At 54.7% G+C, this 19,757-nt stretch overlaps 2 protein-coding genes across 2 annotated transcripts in view; both read left to right on the top strand.

Annotated features, from left to right (window-relative positions):
* SLC27A4 (solute carrier family 27 (fatty acid transporter), member 4) overlaps positions 1-10,881 on the top strand; it is a 12,664-nt gene extending 1,783 nt beyond the window's left edge. The window contains exons 3-13 of the mRNA XM_006768509.2: positions 1,542-1,936; positions 3,146-3,304; positions 4,848-4,917; positions 5,023-5,114; positions 6,170-6,279; positions 6,513-6,722; positions 6,884-7,010; positions 7,626-7,763; positions 7,957-8,121; positions 8,220-8,366; positions 10,040-10,881. Coding sequence (XP_006768572.1) covers positions 1,542-1,936; positions 3,146-3,304; positions 4,848-4,917; positions 5,023-5,114; positions 6,170-6,279; positions 6,513-6,722; positions 6,884-7,010; positions 7,626-7,763; positions 7,957-8,121; positions 8,220-8,366; positions 10,040-10,197 — 1,771 coding nt within the window. The 3' untranslated portion in view covers positions 10,198-10,881. The remainder of the gene's footprint in view (positions 1-1,541; positions 1,937-3,145; positions 3,305-4,847; positions 4,918-5,022; positions 5,115-6,169; positions 6,280-6,512; positions 6,723-6,883; positions 7,011-7,625; positions 7,764-7,956; positions 8,122-8,219; positions 8,367-10,039) is intronic.
* Positions 10,882-18,131: 7,250 nt separating this feature from the next.
* URM1 (ubiquitin related modifier 1) overlaps positions 18,132-19,757 on the top strand; it is a 17,058-nt gene continuing 15,432 nt past the window's right edge. The window contains exon 1 of the mRNA XM_006768508.2: positions 18,132-18,245. Within this exon, the coding sequence (XP_006768571.1) occupies positions 18,211-18,245 (35 nt within the window). The 5' untranslated portion in view covers positions 18,132-18,210. The remainder of the gene's footprint in view (positions 18,246-19,757) is intronic.

The raw sequence follows: 19,757 nt of genomic DNA, 5'->3' as shown, positions 1-19,757 counted from the left end.
CACCTCCATCTCCAAGGTCACAGTCTCCTCCTGGGGCATCTCCAGCACTTGGTGCTCCTTAGCCTGGGGCCAACTTGGGGGCCCGGGGCATAGCATGGAACACGAAGTTAGGGAGAGGTGTTGAGGAGACGTCTGAAAAGGGTCTGTAGTTTGTAACAGGAACCCGGTGGGAAAGGTCCTGTCCTTGGGTTGGCATGAGTCTGAGAGGGCCCCGTGTCAGATATGGGGGAAACCTGCTCCCCTGAGAATGTCAGGTGTGCTCCATAGGGATGTCCTGGGCCAGAAACACCTGCTGTGGCCTCCTCTGTGCCAGGTGCGAGGCTCTGGAGCCCAGAGAGGAGCAAGGCAGACCCAGTCCCGGGCCACGCTTGGGCTGGTCTGAGAGAGACTTAGGGGACACAGTAGATCCCTCAGCTGGCAGAGACCCTGGCCGTCTTGCTCACAGTAGTGTCCCAGTGCCCAACACAGTGACTCACACCCCGAACACGCAGCTCAGCATTTGTCAGTCTGAGTTGATTTCAGAAGGAAATACAGAGTGGCCACTGCAGCAAGGGTGGTAGCAGCGGAGAGCTGTGGGAGCGGGGCCGAGAAAGATGGCTTAGGCCAGGGCCTCAGGGAATCAGAGAAGGCCTTCTGGAGGCAAAGTAGTTCTTTTCTTTTTGGAAAAATGTATTTTTATTGATTTCAGAGAGGCAGGGAGAGGGAGAGGGAGAGAGAGACATCAGTGAGGAAAGAGAAGCATTGATTGACTGCTTCCAGCACGCCCCCCACTGGGGATCCAGGCATGTGCCCTTGACCGGAATCAAACCCGGGACCCTTCAGTCCGCAGGCTGATGCTCTATCCACTGAGCCAAACCGACTCGGGCCAAAGTAGTTGTTCTTGAGCGATACCTCAAGGTGGTGGGATCGAGGGATTCCAGCCAGAGGGTAGAGCATCAGCAAGGGCATAGAGGCGGGGAAGCTGGGACAGTTCAGGGGCAGAGGTGGCAGGGCCAGGTAACATCTCTGTGCAGGGCCCAGAGGACAAGGTGGTGACTAGGCTGGAGCCCTCCCTTGCTGGGCTCACAGAGAGGAAGACTGGACAGATCGCAAACTCATCCTTTCTTGGGCAGTGTGGGGGGAGGTAGGATATGGCCTTGTGGGAGGCTCCAAAAGAGATCTTCACTTGGGTCCTGGAGGCCCAGAATGCGCTGACGGAGCAGCAGACTCAGAGTAGACGGGGATGGCGGTAGGGGTTGGACTCTGTAGCCAGAGAGGACTGGGCTTCAAATCTCCACCTATGAAGCCAGGGCAAGCCATCTGCTGGCAGAGCCTCAGTTTCCCCCTCCATACAGGGGAGGGAGTAACTGCCCTGGTCCCTGTACGGCATAAGCAGGCTGGTGTGTGTAACAGTGCCCAGCATGCAGGGGCTGGACAAGGGGAGTGTTGCAAGTGATGGGGCTCAGGAGCCTTAGGCCCGTGGGGCAGCACCCTGGGGCGGGGTGCAGGGACCCCCACTCCCAGCCTCAGCAGTCACAGCTCCCTCGCTGCCTCCCACACAGTGGCGGCCTGGTGCTCCTGAAGGTGAAGGCGAAGGTCCGGCGGTACCTGCGGCAGCGGCGGACGGTGCCCATCTTGTTTGCCTCTACGGTGCAGCGCCACCCTAACAAGACAGCCCTGATCTTTGAGGGCACAGACACACACTGGACCTTCCGCCAGCTGGATGACTACTCGAGCAGTGTGGCCAACTTCCTGCAGGCCCGGGGCCTGGCCTCCGGCGACGTGGCTGCCCTCTTCATGGAGAACCGCAATGAGTTCGTGGGCCTGTGGCTGGGCATGGCCAAGCTGGGCGTGGAGGCCGCCCTTATCAATACCAACCTGCGGCGGGACGCCCTGCGCCACTGCCTGACCACCTCCCGGGCCCGGGCCCTCATCTTTGGCAGCGAGATGGCCCCAGGTGAGCCCCAAAGAGGCAGGGACAGGCCGGAAGTCTCATGGGACTTGCACAGACCTCTTCCAGCCCTGGGGGAAGCTGTGTAGCTCAGAGGTTAAGAGCATGAGCCTTAGAATCAGACGGCCTTGGCTCTGCCACTGGTAAGCTGGTGATCCTGAGTAAGAGACCAGAATTCTCTGTGCCTCCGTTTCCTCACTGTAGTACCTACTCATACTGTTTTCAAGGTAATACTTCACCTGAAGCACTAACAAAGTGGTTGGTGGTAGGTGAGTCCTCAGATTTAATTGGTAACCATTCTTGTGACTAATTAGGCCTCATTTCTTCATCTGTAAAATGGGAACAAGAGTCCGTTCTCTGCTGCCCTGCAGAGCTTACCTGGTATGTTAACTGGGTGCTGAGCATGGTACTTTATGAGAGCAGCTCTGATCTTCACAAAGCCTGCCGAGGAAGGGACTGCATCAGCTTTGTAGATGAGGAGACTGAGGTCCATAGTGGTGTGAGGAACTCATGCAACTGGTAAGTGGTGGAACCCAGATTTGATCTGGGCTTGGCCACAGTGTTCCTGTTCTTTCTCCCCACACTGCTGTGGTTTGTGGAGTAATGGACAGGGAAGGTTATTGAGAAGTTGAAAGGGGAAGAGGACAGATTCAGCAGGGAGAGTGGAGATGTTTGGACAAAAAAAGAGGAAGCCAGAGGAAATGGGGCCAAGTGGGCCAGACCTGGCCCATGCCTATGGCGGGTGGACATCTGTAATGCCTGGGGGAGCCTGAGGGAAGGCTGTCTGAAGAGGCTGGAGGGCTACTAGCCTCTGAGCCCCACTCCTCCCTTCTAACCAGACCCCCACGGACTAGTAAACCGTCATGTGCGATAGAGCTGGCTTCGATTCCCAGCTTCAGCATATTCTAGCTGTGAGCAAGTCCCTCATTCTCGGAGCCTCAATTTCCTCATCTGCAAAATGGGCTGATATTGGTCCCTACGTCCTAGGTTGTGTGAGCAGGAGAATGCATATAAAGAGCCCACTGTGTAGTTAGCCAGCAGCTAATAGGAGCTGTTGCTCCTATCAGCATCTTTCTTATTATGAGGTTTTGGGTGCCTCTCTCTCCGCCTCCCCAGCCAGCCTCCCCGGACAACATGCCCAGCCCTGACATGAGCACAGTTCCTGGGAACATGGTTTCCTGGCCAGCCTGCTGATCTGCCCTGTCTCCTCCTCAGCTGTCTTTGAGATCCATGCCAGCTTGGACCCTTCAGTCAGCCTCTTCTGCTCTGGTCCGTGGGATCCCAGCCTAGTGCCTGCCAGCACGGAGCACCTGGACCCCTTGCTGGAAGATGCCCCCAAGCACCTGCCCAGTCGCCCTGACAAGGGCTTCACAGGTGAGTCCCCCACTCCCCACAGAGGGACCCCAAGGTGGCCAAGGACAGATCACTGGCCTCAATGGCCAGAGCCTGTGTTCTGCATACTTGCTGTGTGACCTGGAGTGAGTCGTGTCACCTCCCTTTTCCATCTGGGAAAATGGGTACAGTAACTCTGGGGTTACTGTGCAGGTTCAATGAGCTGGTGTGTAGGAAAGTGCTAGGCATGGTGTTGAGTACACAGGAGCTCACAAAATCTGATTGATTTGTCGAACAGCCTTCATGGATGCCTGACATGTGCAGGGTCATGTGGAGCCCAGGAACCTGCTGTTTCTGAGTTTTGTTTGGAGTTGGGCCCGGGGCCCTTTAAATATTCATCCAGCACCTGTTCAGTGCAGGCCCCTGTTGAGCTGTGATCCTCCCCTGTACTGGGCTGCCTGTCTCCACCTCCCCTCCTCCAGGCAGCCCCCCAGACCCTCTTGCCTCTCTCTTCTATACTGCCTGTGGAGCCCAGAGCTTGCTGTATCTCCTGGTGGCTCAGAGCTTGGACTAGTTCATATTCTGGCTCTGTTGCTTCCCTTGTGTGACCCTGAACACCTGAGCTGCCCCTCCGAGCCTTGGGTTCCTACAGCCATAAAATTGGGGGTACTAACAGCACCTATTTTGTGTAGTGACTAAGGATTGACAGATGCACTGGGAGGCGAGGGTGTGACAGGAAGGCTCAGTAACAGGTCATTGTCCTCATTATAGTCCTGTAAGCTGCCATACACAGATCTTATCTCCTGGTGCTTTTGTAAGCCACTTGAGGGCAGGGACTCAGACTGGTTCTGCCTGTTGCCCTCATGGTGTGCAGCCTTGGCTGGCATACAGCAGGCACACACGAGCAGGAGATGGTCAACAAGGAACAGGCAGTTACCCCCTGTGGTTCCGGACCTCCTGGAGCCTCCAGCCTGGGGGGCTGAGCCTCATACACAAACCGTAATGTGGCAGCCCCTGGACTGGGCTGCAGGGTGGGAAAAAGAAATGGCCAGTGTGCAGGAGCGACCTCAGCACCCTGCTTCGTGCAGCTCATGCCTCCCGTGCTCTGAGGTCTCCCCGCGCTCTGAGACCTCCCCGCGCTCTGAGACCTCCCCGCGCTCTGAGGCGGGCATGACCTCCTTTGGGAAGCCTCCCTGTTGCCACCTCCCCTCCCTGAAGCCTGGGTCAGGTGCTGGCACTGGGCTTCGACAGGCCTGTGCTCCCTTTGTGCTCAGTGTTGGAATGCCTGTCTGCACCTGCCTGTCTCACATGGCTGCAACCTCCACCAGGGCAGAGCCTGTACTCTTCTTGGTCACTGATGTCCCTCTGGGCCTGGCACAGAATGAGGGCCCAGAAAACGTTTGTTGATGGAACAGATGCAGGCATTAGAGCAGAGAGTGGTGTCTGGGGTCATCAGAGTAGCCTTCTGGAGGAGGTGTGATGGGAGTGGGCACTGGATGATGCACACACACGGGTGTCCATCTGACTCCGCACTCAGCCCTGTGCTACCTCCTCTTACAGATGCTTATGTGTCTGTTTCCTTCAGATAAGCTCTTCTACATCTACACGTCGGGCACCACGGGGCTGCCCAAAGCTGCCATCGTGGTGCACAGCAGGTAAGGGACAGGTGCCTGTGGGGAGAGCCGGGGTGACAGGGCCCAGGAGCCTCCCTTTCTGCCTTCCCAGGGGCCCACTGAGCTCTCCGCCCTCTGCCCTCCCAGGTATTACCGCATGGCTGCCCTGGTGTACTACGGATTTCGCATGCGGCCCGACGACGTTGTCTACGACTGCCTCCCACTCTACCACTCTGCAGGTAACGTGGGCCTCTCCCCCGTCCCTGAACCCCTAGGGCAGTGATGGCGAACCTTTTGAGCTCAGCGTGTCAGCATTTAACTTAACACTGGTGCCGTGTCACATATAGAAATTTTTTGATATTTGCAACCATGGTAAAACAAAGACTTATATTTTTGATATTTATTTTATATATTTAAATGCCATTTAACAAAGAAAAATCAACCAAAAAAATGAGTTCGCGTGTCGCCTCTGACACGGGTGTCATAGGTTCGCCATCACTGCCCTACGGCCTCAGAAACACTCCCTCTTGGCAGGCGGCATGTTACAGTTGAAACACATGAGCTTTCGAGTGAAATCGGGGTTCAAATCCAGATGTGGCCATTGACTGGAGCTCTGAACAAGGAGGGCCAAAAACTAAAATAAGAAACAACAATAACAAAAACGAGATGGCCACACCAGTCTGATTGCTTGTATGGCCATGTCCGCGGGCACCTGGGCTGATCTGACTGTTCAGTTTGTTGCCGTGGATATACATGGCCTTGCTGCTTGGTCTTAAGAGCTTCAGGGAAGACAGAGATGGGATAAATATAGTCCCTGTCCTCAAGGTGCTTAGAGTTGGGTGTGTGTGGGGGGCAGGATGAATGATGGGAGCACACCTTCCATGATACAAGGAATAGCGTGGTGAGTACGGGAGGGCCAGGGAACAGGAGCTCAGCTCAAGGGAAGAGCTCGGACTGGCCAGGAAGGCTTCTTGGAAGAGGTGTACTCAATGCAGGCAGATGGGAGGTGCAGAAGCCAGGCGGGCTAGCTTGGCCCCCCACCCCCCACCCCCAGTTGAAGGGCATCATTACAGTTACAGGAACGGGAACTTAGGGCCAGCTCTGCAGGCTCTGGGGAATGTGTTATTGACCCAGTAGGCACAGGGAAGCATGGAAGATGTGTGACTAGGAGAGTGATTGTCATTAGTGTTGGAGGGAGAGGACAGGAAAGAGAGACCAAAGGTCTGGGTAAGACGAGGCTCTGGAGGGAAGGGTGTCCCACCTCACTGACCTCCAGGGCTCACTCTGCCTTCAGGAAACATCGTGGGAATCGGGCAGTGCCTGCTCCACGGCATGACGGTGGTTATCCGGAAGAAATTCTCAGCCTCTCGGTTCTGGGATGATTGTATCAAGTACAACTGCACAGTGAGTGAGAGGGAAGGAGATGAGCCACCCCCGCCCCCTCGTGACCCTCCCACCAGCCCCACTTGGGGACTCCTGTCTTACAGCTGAGGCAGATGGAGAGACTGAGGCCCAGAGAGGAAAAGGATTGCCCGGTGGGAAGGGACAGAGCTAGTAGGGGTAGGGGCCTGAGGAGCTGGGAGCCGGGGAGTGAGAGCGACCTCAGAGACCCAGACTCACCCCAAGTCCACCCCCAGATTGTGCAGTATATCGGCGAGCTGTGCCGCTACCTCCTGAACCAGCCGCCGCGGGAGGTGGAAAAGCGGCACCAGGTGCGCATGGCACTGGGCAACGGCCTCCGACAGTCCATATGGACCGAATTTTCTGGTCGCTTCAACATCCCCCAGGTGGCCGAGTTCTACGGGGCCACTGAGTGCAACTGCAGCCTGGGCAACTTTGACAGCCAGGTACTACTCAGGTGGGGGACATGGATGGATCACGGAAGGCACTGGCAGCAGAAGGGAGGGCAGAGTTCCAGCGAGGGAGTGGGTGCTGGAGTGTCCCCCACCCACATGGCCCAGTTTTGGGCGCATGGGGAGAGCCCAGGCCCAAGTCTTGGCCTTTGCAGGTGGGAGCCTGTGGCTTCAACAGCCGCATCCTGTCCTTCGTGTACCCAATCCGGCTGGTACGTGTCAACGAGGACACCATGGAGCTGATCCGGGGGCCCAATGGTGTCTGCCTTCCCTGCCAGCCAGGTCTGCCCTGGGGCTGGAATTGGGGGTCAGAGGGGAGGGATTGGCCCAGGAGGAAGACGGGACGGGTGGGTGGGCGGTAACCCTGTTCCGACCAGTGGCCATCAGTCAGTTCTCTTAGTCGTTTATCCCTCAGTTCATCTATTCTCTTTAGTGTTGAGGACCCGGGGCCACGCCGCCTGGGATGATCCTAGCTCAGCCGCTTAGCTCTGGGCCCGAGTCCCCCCCACCTTGGAGTGGGGTTAATGGCAGCACTGCCTCATGGGGTGGCCTGGAGGATCGTGTGGTGCAGAACATGCAGCTCCTTGAGCTGAGCCAGGAGCCCAGGGAAGGCTGCTTTGGCCAGACTGTCCGTGTAGGGTTCAGCCACCCTTCCGTCTATTTGTTAATGTTTCCATTGGCTCAGGTGACCAGACATCACCGAGTGCCCACGTGTGTCAGGCCTGCCAAGAGAAGCTCCCTGCCCTGGGGGGATAGACTGAGGGGGCGGGGGGATGGAATTTCTTTGGGAAGTAGTGTGACCAGAGCTCAGATCAGCATGTAGGGTGCATTTGGGGGTGGGGGAGCCCAGTGGAAGAGGCCACCATGGCAAATCTGGCCCCGCCTTCCCGCCCCCAGGTGAGCCCGGCCAGCTGGTGGGCCGCATCATCCAGCAGGACCCCCTGCGGCGGTTCGATGGCTACCTCAACCAGGGCGCCAACAATAAGAAGATCGCCAAAGATGTCTTCAGCAAGGGGGACCAGGCTTACCTCACCGGTGAGTGGGCACCTCTCCCTAGCCCTTCACAGCCCCGTCAGAGGGTAGGGGTGGAGAGAGATGAAGGGGTCTTTCCCACCTTCAGAGGACACCTCCCCAGGACTCCCCCAACCCCATCCCCCACAGCCAAGCAAATCCTTGGGATCCAGCGAGGACTCCCTGGCCTAAGCCCTATCTCACACCCCCTTCCTAGGTGATGTACTGGTGATGGATGAGCTGGGCTACCTGTATTTCCGAGACCGCACGGGGGACACGTTCCGCTGGAAAGGCGAGAATGTGTCCACCACGGAGGTGGAGGGCACACTTAGCCGCCTGCTAGACATGGCCGATGTGGCAGTATATGGGGTCGAGGTACCAGGTATCTTTGTATGGGCTGATGGGAGATACCAGGTATGTGTGGGGAGGTGCCACCAGGGGCCACTGCCAGCCGCTCACGGTTGACTCCACTACCCCCAGGAACCGAGGGCCGAGCCGGAATGGCTGCTGTGGCCAACCCCACTGGCAGCTGCGACCTGGAGCACTTTGCACAGCTGCTGGAGAAAGAGCTGCCCCTCTATGCCCGTCCCATCTTCCTGCGCCTCATGCCTGAGCTTCACAAAACAGGTCTGTTTCCTCCCCTGTCCAACATGCAGTTAGCAGGCCTGGGCTCCTTCCGGTTCCTTCTTGAGAGACCTGGTGGCTGTCACTTGAACTTCACCCATAGCTTAGCCAGGTAGTTGATAAACTGACCTCCCTGTGTACAAGTGAGCAGACGGAGTCTTCAGAGAGAGAAGGTTCATTCATTCACTAATGGAAGAAATGTTCATTGAGTACCAACTGTGTGCCAGGCACTGTGCTAGGCCTTGGGGGGATAGGTAGTGATTTCTGACAGGACCTGTGCTTTCTTGGAGCTTCTAGGGCAATAACAGAGACAGCCTTAGGACAAGGAATTCCGAGATTAAGAATGGAATTCAGATCAAACTGACAGAAAAGTGAATGAAGGAGTTTCGGAGGACCAGGAAGCTTCCCTGAGGAGGCGACGTTTAAGCTGAGACCTGAATGAGAGGGAGGACTGTATGAGTGTGGGAGGCATTCTGGACTCTGGGAACAGCAAGTGTGAAGCCTGAGGCAGGAAGACCTTGGACACCAGCGGAGTAAAAGGAGGCCCCCAAAGTTGGAGTCAGTGAGGGGGGTGGGCAGTGGCATGAGGCGGGGCAGAGAGGATAGCAGGCTGGAGGCCCAGAGCCTGTGGGCTGGGGTGGGGCAGTAGGGAGCCACAGAATTGGTTGAGCAGGGTCGTAGCTGGTCAGATTCGTGTTCTTCAAAGCCCTCTTGCTGCCGCATGGAGAATGGGAGGGTAGCAGGCAGCCAGGGCGGGGCGGGGGGAAATGAGTGCATGGTCATCATCCAGGGAAGAGATGAGTGTGGGTCTACCGTCACGTGACAGGGTGGTGCCATTCTTCTGTCGTTGGTACACTGACGAATCAGGAGTTACCTGGTGGGCAGGCAGTCCATGGCCAGACCCCCACCCTGCTCTCCTCGGTCCCTGCTGCCCTGCCCTGACTCTCCCCACTTCTCGGCCTTTCCCTGGCTCTCAGCCTCCGGTCTCCCTTGCCTGGTCACCTCCCACGTAATCATCATGTCAACCCTGCTTGATACTAGTAAAAAGGCTGCTGCCACTTCCACTATTTCAGAGATGTTAAAATCTGAAACGTGCATCTTAGAATCCATAGACTACGGATGGACACTCGGGTTGATGAGCAGATTAAATGCCATTGCACTGTACCTGCGAGGTGCTCAGCTCAAAGGAGCCATCACAGAGACCCCAGTTCTGCTCCCTCTCCGTCACTCAGTATGTGGCTGTGGGCAGACAGCTTCCCTATTTGAGTCTCAGTTTCCCCTTTTGTAAAAAGGGGGTGGGTGATGCAGGGCTGCTCTGAGAGACAGGACATAACGGAGTGGATGGAGCCTTCTCTGCAAACTCTAGCCTGGGTGTAACTCCAGCGATGGGGCCAAGGGCATTGCTGACTCTGTAGCCCCAATAAGACTGCTCCGGGGAGCTTTCCTAAACTCTGCTAGAGCTGGTTAGGCAACCCTGCTCTGCCTGGGCAGGGCCTGCAAACCCCTGGGGAAACGCACCCCAGGAAAAGGGAACAGAATGAGCAAAGGTCTGGAGGTGGGACCCTTTCCTATGTCTCCGGTCTTCCTCTCTGCATCTTCAACTTTGGTGGGTGGGTTCCTATGAACTCAGCCCCTGCCTGCACCCTCTGACTCTCCTTCCCCATCATCTCCCTCAGGAACATTTAAGTTACAGAAGACAGAGCTGCGGAAGGAGGGCTTTGACCCTGCCACCGTGAAAGACCCGCTGTTCTACCTGGATGCCCGGAAGGGCCGCTACCTACCGTTGGACCAAGAGGCCTACACCCGAATCCAGGCTGGCGTGGAGAAGCTGTGATTTGCGCTGAGCCCCTCTCAGGACCAGCAGATACTGGGTCCAGAGCCCCAGCTCACACCCCAGAGGGGTCCTGGGTTACGCCAGACCAAAGCAAGCGGGGCCCAGCACCTCAACTGTGAGGTGCCGGCCGCCTCCCCCTTCAAACTGCCAAGTGACTCACTGCCGCCTCCCCCCCTCCCCCAGGCTTTCTGTGAAAGCCTCGTGTCCCTGTATGTCTTCGAGGCCGGCCGGGCTCCAGGCTGAGACTGACTGGGCTCCTCAGGATGACGTCTTGGTCAGGTCAGGGGGAGGGGAGGGTCGCCAAGCGCTCCTCAGAGAGCCAGGGAGTTTGTAAATGGGACCAGGGCAGAAGCCCCCAGACTCAGGAAGCCAGTAGAGGGGGCAGAGGCAGAAGGGCGCGGGGATCGGCTGGTTGAAGAGGATCCTGCCCCGCCGCGACTCTAGTGTGAGACTCCGCTCTGCCGGTGCCTCCAGGAGGACGGGAGAGGACCCCGACCTGCAGCAGGCCGCCCGACGGCACATCCTCCCTCCTACCCTCTCCCTGGTGGGTGGCTGCCTGGCTGTCCCTCAGGCAGGGCCTTTCTGTCTGGGTCTGTCCATGTCACCTCCGTCTCAGACCTGACCTGGCTTTGAGAGGAGGGATGGGAGCACTCAAGGGCCAATAAACTCTGCCTTGACTCCCCCAGCCTGTGTGCATGCCACCTGAGCTCACCCCAGCCTACTCAGGCCCCACCTGCTGCCCCTCTGGCCCTTCTCTCAATCACCCATCTATTCACTCATTTGGACTTAGGGCAGGTGAGATGCTACAGCCCCACATTTCAGCACCCACCTGAGTCTTGGGCAAGTGACTCAGTCTTATCAGTGAAATGGAATAAGGAGGATTCAGAGAACTGAAGGTACCCATTTATGAGGCAAGGGCTGCTCAGAGCCTTGGAAAGAGAAAACCTAACCCAGAGCAGGGCACCACCTCCAGACCTTTGCTCATTCTGTTCCCTTTTCCTGGGGTGCGTTTCCCCAGGGGTTTGCAGGCCCTGCCCAGGCAGAGCAGGGTTGCCTAACCAGCTCTAGCAGAGTTCAGGAAAGCTCCCCGGAGCAGTCTTACTGGGGCTACAGAGTCAGCAATGCCCTTGGCCCTATCGCTGGAGTTACACCCAGGCTAGAAACGCAAGGCCTGATGGGAAAGTCCGACCCAGCCCAGGGCATTAGGCACTGCATCCCTGGTTTTTGTCTTCACTGTGTCACTTGGCTGAGGTCACATAGCCAGTAGTGGGGGCTGGAATGTAAACCACAGGCCACGGGGCCCTTCCCACTGCTCCACCCACCTCCGGGTGCAGAAGACAACAGGGAAGCCAGAACACTCCCATTCCACACATGCCTGCGCCCGGCTATGGGCCACGCCCTAGGCCAGCAGCTGGCAGTGCCGGGGGAGGGTGGCCAGGAGAATATGGGTTGCCTCCTAGGGAAGTGACCTTTGAAGAGGAGTCTGGTGCTTCTCTTGGGGGCAAATGGTGGGGGCCGGGTGGCAGTTGGCCCCTTGGAAAGCGATGCTAAGTGGTGTTGGGCGGGGCGGAGGGGGCGTGCGGGCTGTGGCAGGCATGGCTGCAGTGCCTTAGTGTGACCAGCAGGGGGCGTGCAGAGACTGCAGAATCCCTTCAGGCCCTCAGCCCAGACAAGTAGGAAACAGATTGAGTCCTCTCCTCATCCCACCCCTAACCCACTCCCCCACCCCCATCCCGGCAACTACCCATCCCAGAAGCCCCTGCGGTGGGCTTTTGAGGCTTCCAAGGGGCTGGGCTTGCCTGAGAGCACGGCCTTGTATCTTCTTTTCATATATATGTATATTTATTTTATTTTTTTAATATATTTTATTGATTTTTTAACAGAGAAAAAGGGAGAGGGATTGAGAGTTAGAAACATCGATGAGAGAAACATCGATCAGCTGCCTCCTGCACACCTCCTACTGGGGATGTGCCCGCAACCAAGGTACATGCCCTTGACTGGAATCGAATCTGGGACCCTTCAGTCCCCAGGCCAACTCTCTATCCACTGAGCCGAACCGGTTAGGGCTATATATATATATATATGTATATATATATATTAATTTGAGAGAAACATCTATTGGTTGCCTCTCATATGTACCCCAATCGGGTCAAACCCACAACCTGGTATATGCCCTGACGGGGAATCGAACCCAAAACCTTTTAGTGTACAGGACTATATGGCCTTGTATCTTTAACCCTCAGCAATGCGTGCTCTCCAATGGGAAGGAGCTTAAGCCTTTCTCCAGATTGAACACAGCCACCAAAGGCAGCTCCAGCTCGGAGGTCAGACAGGCCTACGTTGAAGTCCAGTCCGTTAGTCAGGCTCAGCCTCAGTTTCCTCTCCTGTAGGAATCTACATTTCTGTCTTTGTGAACGTGCATGGAAATCTCTTAGCACGGGGTCTGGTGCTGATAGCTGCTCAGTAAATGATAGTTAAAAAGGGATATACACTGAGTGGCCAGATTATTATGACCACCTGACATTTGTAGGTAAATTAGCTATAATTTCGTGCTGAAATTGCTAGAGGGCCAGACCATTATAAATAGGGAAGCAGGTTGTTTACCACGACAGTAGAAGTGATTTTTTTCTGAATATATGGGTAAATAACACGATTTAACAGCCTTTGAATGTGGGATATATATATACATATCCCCATCAGCACTTCATTGGGCCACCTTTTGCCTTCAACACTGCGGCGATTCTTCTTAGCGTTGACTCCACGAGATGCTGAAAGGTGATGTGAGGAATCTGACACCTGCCTGATGAATAGCACTGTCCAGTTCTGTGAGATCTGATGGTTGTGGAACCAGCTGCCTGATGGCTCTTTTAACTTCGTCCCACAAATGCGCAATTGGATTGAGATCTGGTGATTGTGGGGGCCACCTAAGCAAGGTAAAGTCTCCCTCATGTTCTTGAAACCACTCCTGCACAATACGAGCACCATGGCATGGCGCATTGTCTTGTTGGAAGAAGCCGTCTCCATTGAGATACGCCATCAACATGATAGGATGAACTTGATCAGCAACGATACTCAGGCATGTTGTGCTATTCAGAGGTTGTTCTACACGAATTAAAGGGCCTAAATCATGCCAGGAAAACATGCCCCAAACCATAACACTGACCCCACCAGTTGAAGGGTTGTACTCATGCATGTGGGGTGCATGCTTTTATGCTGTTTCTGCCAAATTCTCACTCTGCATGATGCAACTAGAAACGTGATTCATCGGACCACATTCATCGCTTGACTGTCCAATCCTGTGTTCCTGTGCGAATTGGAGACGTTTTATCTTGGTAACTGCAGACAGCAAAGGTGTTCGAACAGGCCTTCGGCTTCCATATCCCATACGATGCCGTGTACGACTAATTTGCCTACAAACGTCAGGTGGTCATAATAATCTGGCCACTCAGTGTGTGTGTGTGTGGGTGTGTTTCCAGGTCAGGGAGACTTTTCAAAAAAGAGCTCCATGCCGAAGCCGGTTTGGCTCAGTGGATAGAGCGTCGGCCTGTGGACTGAAAGGTCCCAGGTTCGATTCCGGTCAAGGGCATGTACGTGGGTTGCGGGCACATCCCCACTAGATGTGCAGGAGGCAGCTGATCGATGTTTCTCTCTCATCGATGTTTCTAACTTTCTATATCTCTCACTTCCTCTCTGTAAAAAATCAATAAAATATAAAAAAAATAAATAAATAAAAATAAATAAAAAAAGAGTTCCAAGAATCAGAGGGGAAATGTGTCCTGAACAGAAGGAGCCGCAAAATGTAAAGGCCCGGAGTGAACTATGGGGGATGAAGGGGGGTAGAGTTGAGGCAAGATCTGAAAATGAGTGCCTTGTGGGCACTAGTAATGGCACACCTCCAGCGCCTGCGAGCCCGCAGGAGGTGCTAGTGTGCAGTCAAACCCCTTCCTCAGGCCGATGGCCACCGCATGGGGAGCTCTCCCTGTGTGCCAGGAATTGTGCAGAGCGCTTCCTGCGCGTTACTTCATTAAACCCACTACAAAGCAGCTGCTATTTTGATGCTCAGAGAGTCCAGGTCTCTCCATTAACTACAGAGGCTGTGAAGGGTGGCGCCGGGAGGCAAGGCCCCATCCTGGGAGCCTCAGTGTCCCCATCTGCAGCCTGCGCCAGGGAGGCCTGCCTCCAGCGACCCCGGAGGTCCTACCGCCCTCGGGACAGGCAAGTGGCCGCCCAAGCCAGTGCGTGGCCTCTCACTTTCAATTCCTGGGAAGAAGGTTAAATACCTCCGAGGGGCCCATTGAAGCGGCAGCAAAGGAGGGGGCGACGGAGCGACTTTCAAAGGGACCTGAATGAGCGGCTGCCCCTCACCCCGAGGAGGGGCCCTGCTTCCTCCCCGACTAATGATATTCTGGGCTCAGCCCTGGTCTTTGGCGGCAGTTTAACCCGAGCCGGGGTGGATTTCTTTCTCACTGATCTCAGCTTGACACCCAATTAGCACAAGAATGGGAGGAGGAAGCCGGCGAGAGGCGCCTCCCAGCCTCCCCGGTCGCACGAGGGGAGCAGGCGGGAAGACAAAGGGCAGCGGGCAGGGGGGCACCCGCGCCCTCGCCTCCCCCGCAGACCCCGCCATTGTCTCCCTAGCAGCTTCTGAAGGGATGGAGGCCGACGCCCGGGCTGGCCGGCCTGCTGGAGAGGACTGGGGATGGGGCCCTGGGGGAGCTGGGCCCAACCAGAGAGAGGTGCAGGGAGGAGGGGCAGGGATCCTGAAGCACAGCAGCCTGGGGTGAGGCCTGACATTTAGGGGTCCCAGGGGCAAGCCACTGGTTCTGAGCCTCAGCTTTTCTCATTTGAAAACAGGGGATTGCCCTGGCCAGTTAGGGCATCGTCCGGATACGCCAGGGTTTTGGGGTTGATCTCCCATCAAGGCACATGCAGGAATCAAACTAATGAAGGCATCAATAAGTGGAACAACAAATCAATGTTTGTTTCCTCCTTCCTCTCTCTAAAATCAATAACTTTTTCCCCGAAAATGAGGGTAATAGTCCCTGTGAGGAACCAACCTGGTAATTCATGCCCCTGGCAGGGGCAAAGTGTGCACGGAGTGGAGTCGGCTCAGGAGCAGAGTGAGTCCCAGGCGTTCACAGAATGGCTGCTTTACCCAGAAGGTAGCTCCCAGTCTCTCTGCGAGGAGAAACTGGTGGACCCCCTGCCTGCTGCGGGGGGAAGGATTCCCACTCCTCCAAGAGGGAGGGAATGCCTCTGGCTTTCCCATGCACCTTCTCCCTCCCCACCCCCACCCCCACCTCCCACAACTCCTTTGGATTTGGGTTTAGAAGTGACCTCCAGGGCTGGATTAGGGGCCTCCTCCTGCTCCTACAGTGTCCCCCCTACCTCGTGTTCCCCCTTCATAACACTGATTGCACTGTGTGGTCCATTTCTGGTTTTTAAAAATATTTTTTTATTGACTTCAGAGAGGAAGGGAAAGGAGAGAGAGATAGACACATCAATGATGAGAATCATTGATCAACTGCCTCCTGTATGTCCCCCCCTGGGAATCGAGCCTGCAACCCAGGCATGTTCCCCAATGACCGGAATCGAACCGTGACCTCCTGGTTCATAGGTTGATGCTCAACCACCGAGTCTGATTTTTTTTTTTAAATCCTCACCTGAGGATATTTTTTCCATTGATTTTGAATCTAGATAGAGTGGAAGGGAGGGAGGAGTGGGAGAAAGAGAGAGAAACATCCAAGTGAGAGTGACAAATCAATTGGTTGCCTCCTGCACATGTCCATACGGGGGCTGGGGAACCTGTAACTGAAGTACATGCCCTTGACCCTTTGGTCCCTCTAACCACTGAGCAACCAGCCAGGGCCGTTTTATACGTTTTTCCATCTGTGTCTCCTAGAACAGTGGTTGCCAACCTTTCGGACCTCACGAACCATGAGTAGTCTGCGGACCACTGATTGTCAACTGCTGTCCTAGAACATCAGCCCTTGAAGGCAGGGACCCCATTGGTTTTGTTCACCATTGTATTCCCAGCACCAGCACTGGGCCTGGCACTTAATAGGTGTTCAGTGAATGTTTGTGAAATGGATGAAGCTCTTCAGATGCTCCTCAGCTCTCTGGTGCAGGAGGTGGGGGTTCCCAGGGTCAGAGGATATTCAACTCAGAGGTAGGCTGGGATCAGAGGGCTCTTGAATGATTTCTGGGAAGGCCCTTGTCTTGTTAGTAAAGAGAAGCCCATTAAATGATTTTGAGCAGGGGAGTGATATGTGTTCATTCGTTCATTTATTCATTCAGCAAGCACTTATCAGACCCCAACAATGTGCAGTATCAATACCATGAGCTAGGGATCAAAGATGATCAGGCAAGGTTTGTACCCTGGGGCAGCTGGATCCAGTGAAATAATCTTAGAGGAACATTTTTGTTGAAGGGACTTTAAGATCCTTTGGCCCTAAACCTTTTTGACAGATTGGGGAAACTGAGTTCCAGAGAGGAGAAGTAACCTATCCAGCATGATGAATGTGGGGCCTCTCTGTTTACCACAGGATTCCTTTGCACTGTTTGAGAACCAGGGCTGTGTCTCATTTGTCCAGATTTGGTGACTGGGTGTAGGAGAGGATTAAGAACAATGTCCAAGGTTTCTTGTTTGAGTGTTTCAGTGGGTCGCAGTGGTATATTTTTAAAGAAAAGAGGCACTGTGCCCAAAACTCATTTAGTCCTCACTAAAGCCCTATGAAGAAGGGCTGTTATTATCTCCATTTTACAGACTAGGAAACTGAGGCACAAAGATGTGTAGGGACTTGCCCAAAGATACAGCTAGGAAGTGGTGGGACCTAGATAGTAAGCTGGTAGTGAACTCAACCTTTTAACCATTACATCATTCTGCCCTTAACCAGCAGACTACACCACCCTACTCTACCAATGCTGAGTAGACATCCCCTTCACTCTATTTGTGCTCGGAGCTGTTGTAACAGGCTGCAGTGGTCTCCTATCTTCTTCCTTGTTCCTCTCCAAACCACTTTCCACACTGCAGCCAGAAAGGGTATTTTGAAACAGTTCTAATAAAGTCGCCCCCTCTTAAAACTCTTCAAAGGCCGTCCATTGTTCTTAGAATAGAGACTGAAATTCTTACCTGGCTGACAAGGCATGATTTGGTCCCGGCCCACTTTTCTAGCCTCATCTCTCATCAGGTTCTTTGTTCCCCAATTTGCACCTTCCTGTCCTGTTGATCCAGCATGCTCTCCCACCCACAGCCTTTGCACCTTCTGATCTCCACACTGGAATGCTCCCGGAGCGTTCTCTCCCCTGACATCCGACTCCATAATTCTCCCCAGGTTTTAAAGCTCAGCTCAAACTCTGAGTCACTTTGAGGTTTTACATTTACTAGGAAGGCTGATGTGTTTACATGATCAGCGTTAGTTTCCCCTACTCAACTGTGAATGCCCCATTGCAGGCATCTTGTCCAGCCGGTTCACTACGGCGCCCACAGCACCCACCAAGATGCCTGGTCCACAGAGGACGTGCAATAAATATCTGTAGAATGGGTTAAATCCAACTAGACAGCGAAGGGAGTGGTTGGATGGCGAGTGGACAACTCAGGAGGGAGATTTCTGGGCTGTAAATAAAGACTGGAGGGGTCACTTATTCAGAAGGGTGGACGGGCTCGCACAAGCGGTGTGCGGACAAGATAGTTGTAACTAATCCCAAGATAAACAGTGACGTGGCTCACAGTCGCTGCGCCAAGAAGCGGCGGGCTCTCCTCCGCCTGGGTGTGGCTTACAGGTCGCTGTCCACCTTGGGGTCTGAGCTCCTTCCCTAAAAGACAGTGAGGGACCAACTCAAAGGACCACCCCCTGCCCCGGCCCCCGTGACCTTCCCCGCCCACTCGGGCCTTTGTCCAATAGCTGAGGACAACGGCTCCCTGGGCACCGCCTCTTCCGTCAGCGGAGACCGGAAGTGGGGCGAGAGCGCCGGAAGTTGAAGGGAGTTTCCTGCGACCTCGGCTTCCTCAACATGGCAGCGCCCTTATCAGTGGAGGTGGAGTTCGGGTGAGTCACAGAGTTGGGGGCGCCGTGGGGATGGATTGAAGTCTTCAGGCCCAGAACTCCTCTCCCTCTGCTTTGGGGCCTGTCATGACCGAATCTCCGAGGTTTCTGGCGCGTTCTTTGAGCTACGCCATCCGCCTCGGAGGGTCTGAAAGGCTCGGTCTCCTTTGGCGACGAGGCCGTAAGTCCGGGAATAGAGGCGCACGGCCGGGCGGGGAGGTGCGCTCTGGACACTCTTCAGTGCCCTCTACCCTGCCGGACTCAAAAGGCGTGATGGTTGGCAGGCGGGCTCCCCGCTTTCTTTGCCAATCCCGTTTTGGACCAAGCCCATGTGTCTGGCACCTGATCTAGAGCCCAGAAGGACTCCCGTACACTCCTGCATGCTTTTTTCCTGGCAGCAAGTCCACTTGCAGGGTTCTTGAAGCCTTGATTCTCGTGGGAGGTGTGGCCAAGACGAGACTCCTTTCTTCTCTTTCTCAGGTTAAACATACCGGAGCCCCTTTTAGGACGTTCAGTGCATTGACTGAGCCCGTCTGCAGGCAGGTGGAGATAGAGGGCTAAGGTAGCGCAGTGGGGAAGACTAACCCTGACAGTACAGTGTGCACAGATGAAAAGTACAGGAATCGGAGTATGCATAGCAGTAGCTGAAGAAACACTGATCAGGGAGGGTGTCTCCTCAAACCACTACTTTCTGTCCTCTATATATGATTTCAGAGCTAAGAGAAACTGCTGAGCTTAGAAGGCAAAGGAACTGACACCCTAAGTCTTAGGGCCTAAGAGATGGGTGGTGTAATTTCCAGTCATATGGAAGCTTGAGAGTGTGTGTGGGGGTGGGGGATGGGGCGGTAAACAAGCCAGGGCTTATGTGAAAGGAAAAGTCTGAAATGGGGATATAAAACCTCTGTCCCTAAACGCCTTTTCTTATGTTGGATGCCCCCAGTTTCTTTCATGCTTTCCCTTCATTGGGTAGTTTATTCACTAGTCATTTATTGAGTGCCTACCATGTGCCAGGCAGTGAGCCAGACACGGAGGATACAAAGATAAATGGAACTCTGTCCATGTTCTCCAGTGTTCAGCATTTCTGTCCCTTAGGGGGAGGCAGCCTCATGAATGTTAAATGCGTTTTAATTGATGATATTGTCTAGCTCCTTGGATCCAGTTAGAACCATACTGATTTGGACTCCTGACTGTTTTGCTTCACTGACCCTTGGCCCAGCCATGGCCCCCATAGCCTAGAGGTTCCAGGAGATCCCTGCTGCTTTGACAGGCCTTAGCAGAGCTGAAAATGGGGAAGCTGCCGACTGCCAATGTTAAGGTTTAGCTACAGCCACCCTCACCTTTCAGTCCCACTGAGTCAGACATGGTATTTGTTGATCAAAAATGTCTTCTGTCGTTCAGCAGTAGGGAATTCCTGTGAAGAAGATATGGTCCTTGCCTCCAGAGCTTAGAGACTAGCTTAATTACCCCTTTTCTGGCCAGACTCTGTCTAGCCTCAGCCTCCCTTATCCCCAAGAG

This window comes from Myotis davidii, unplaced genomic scaffold, assembly GCF_000327345.1.
Source record: "Myotis davidii unplaced genomic scaffold, ASM32734v1 scaffold142, whole genome shotgun sequence".
NCBI lineage: Eukaryota > Metazoa > Chordata > Mammalia > Chiroptera > Vespertilionidae > Myotis > Myotis davidii.
This window is presented reverse-complemented; position numbering and strand designations above follow the sequence as displayed.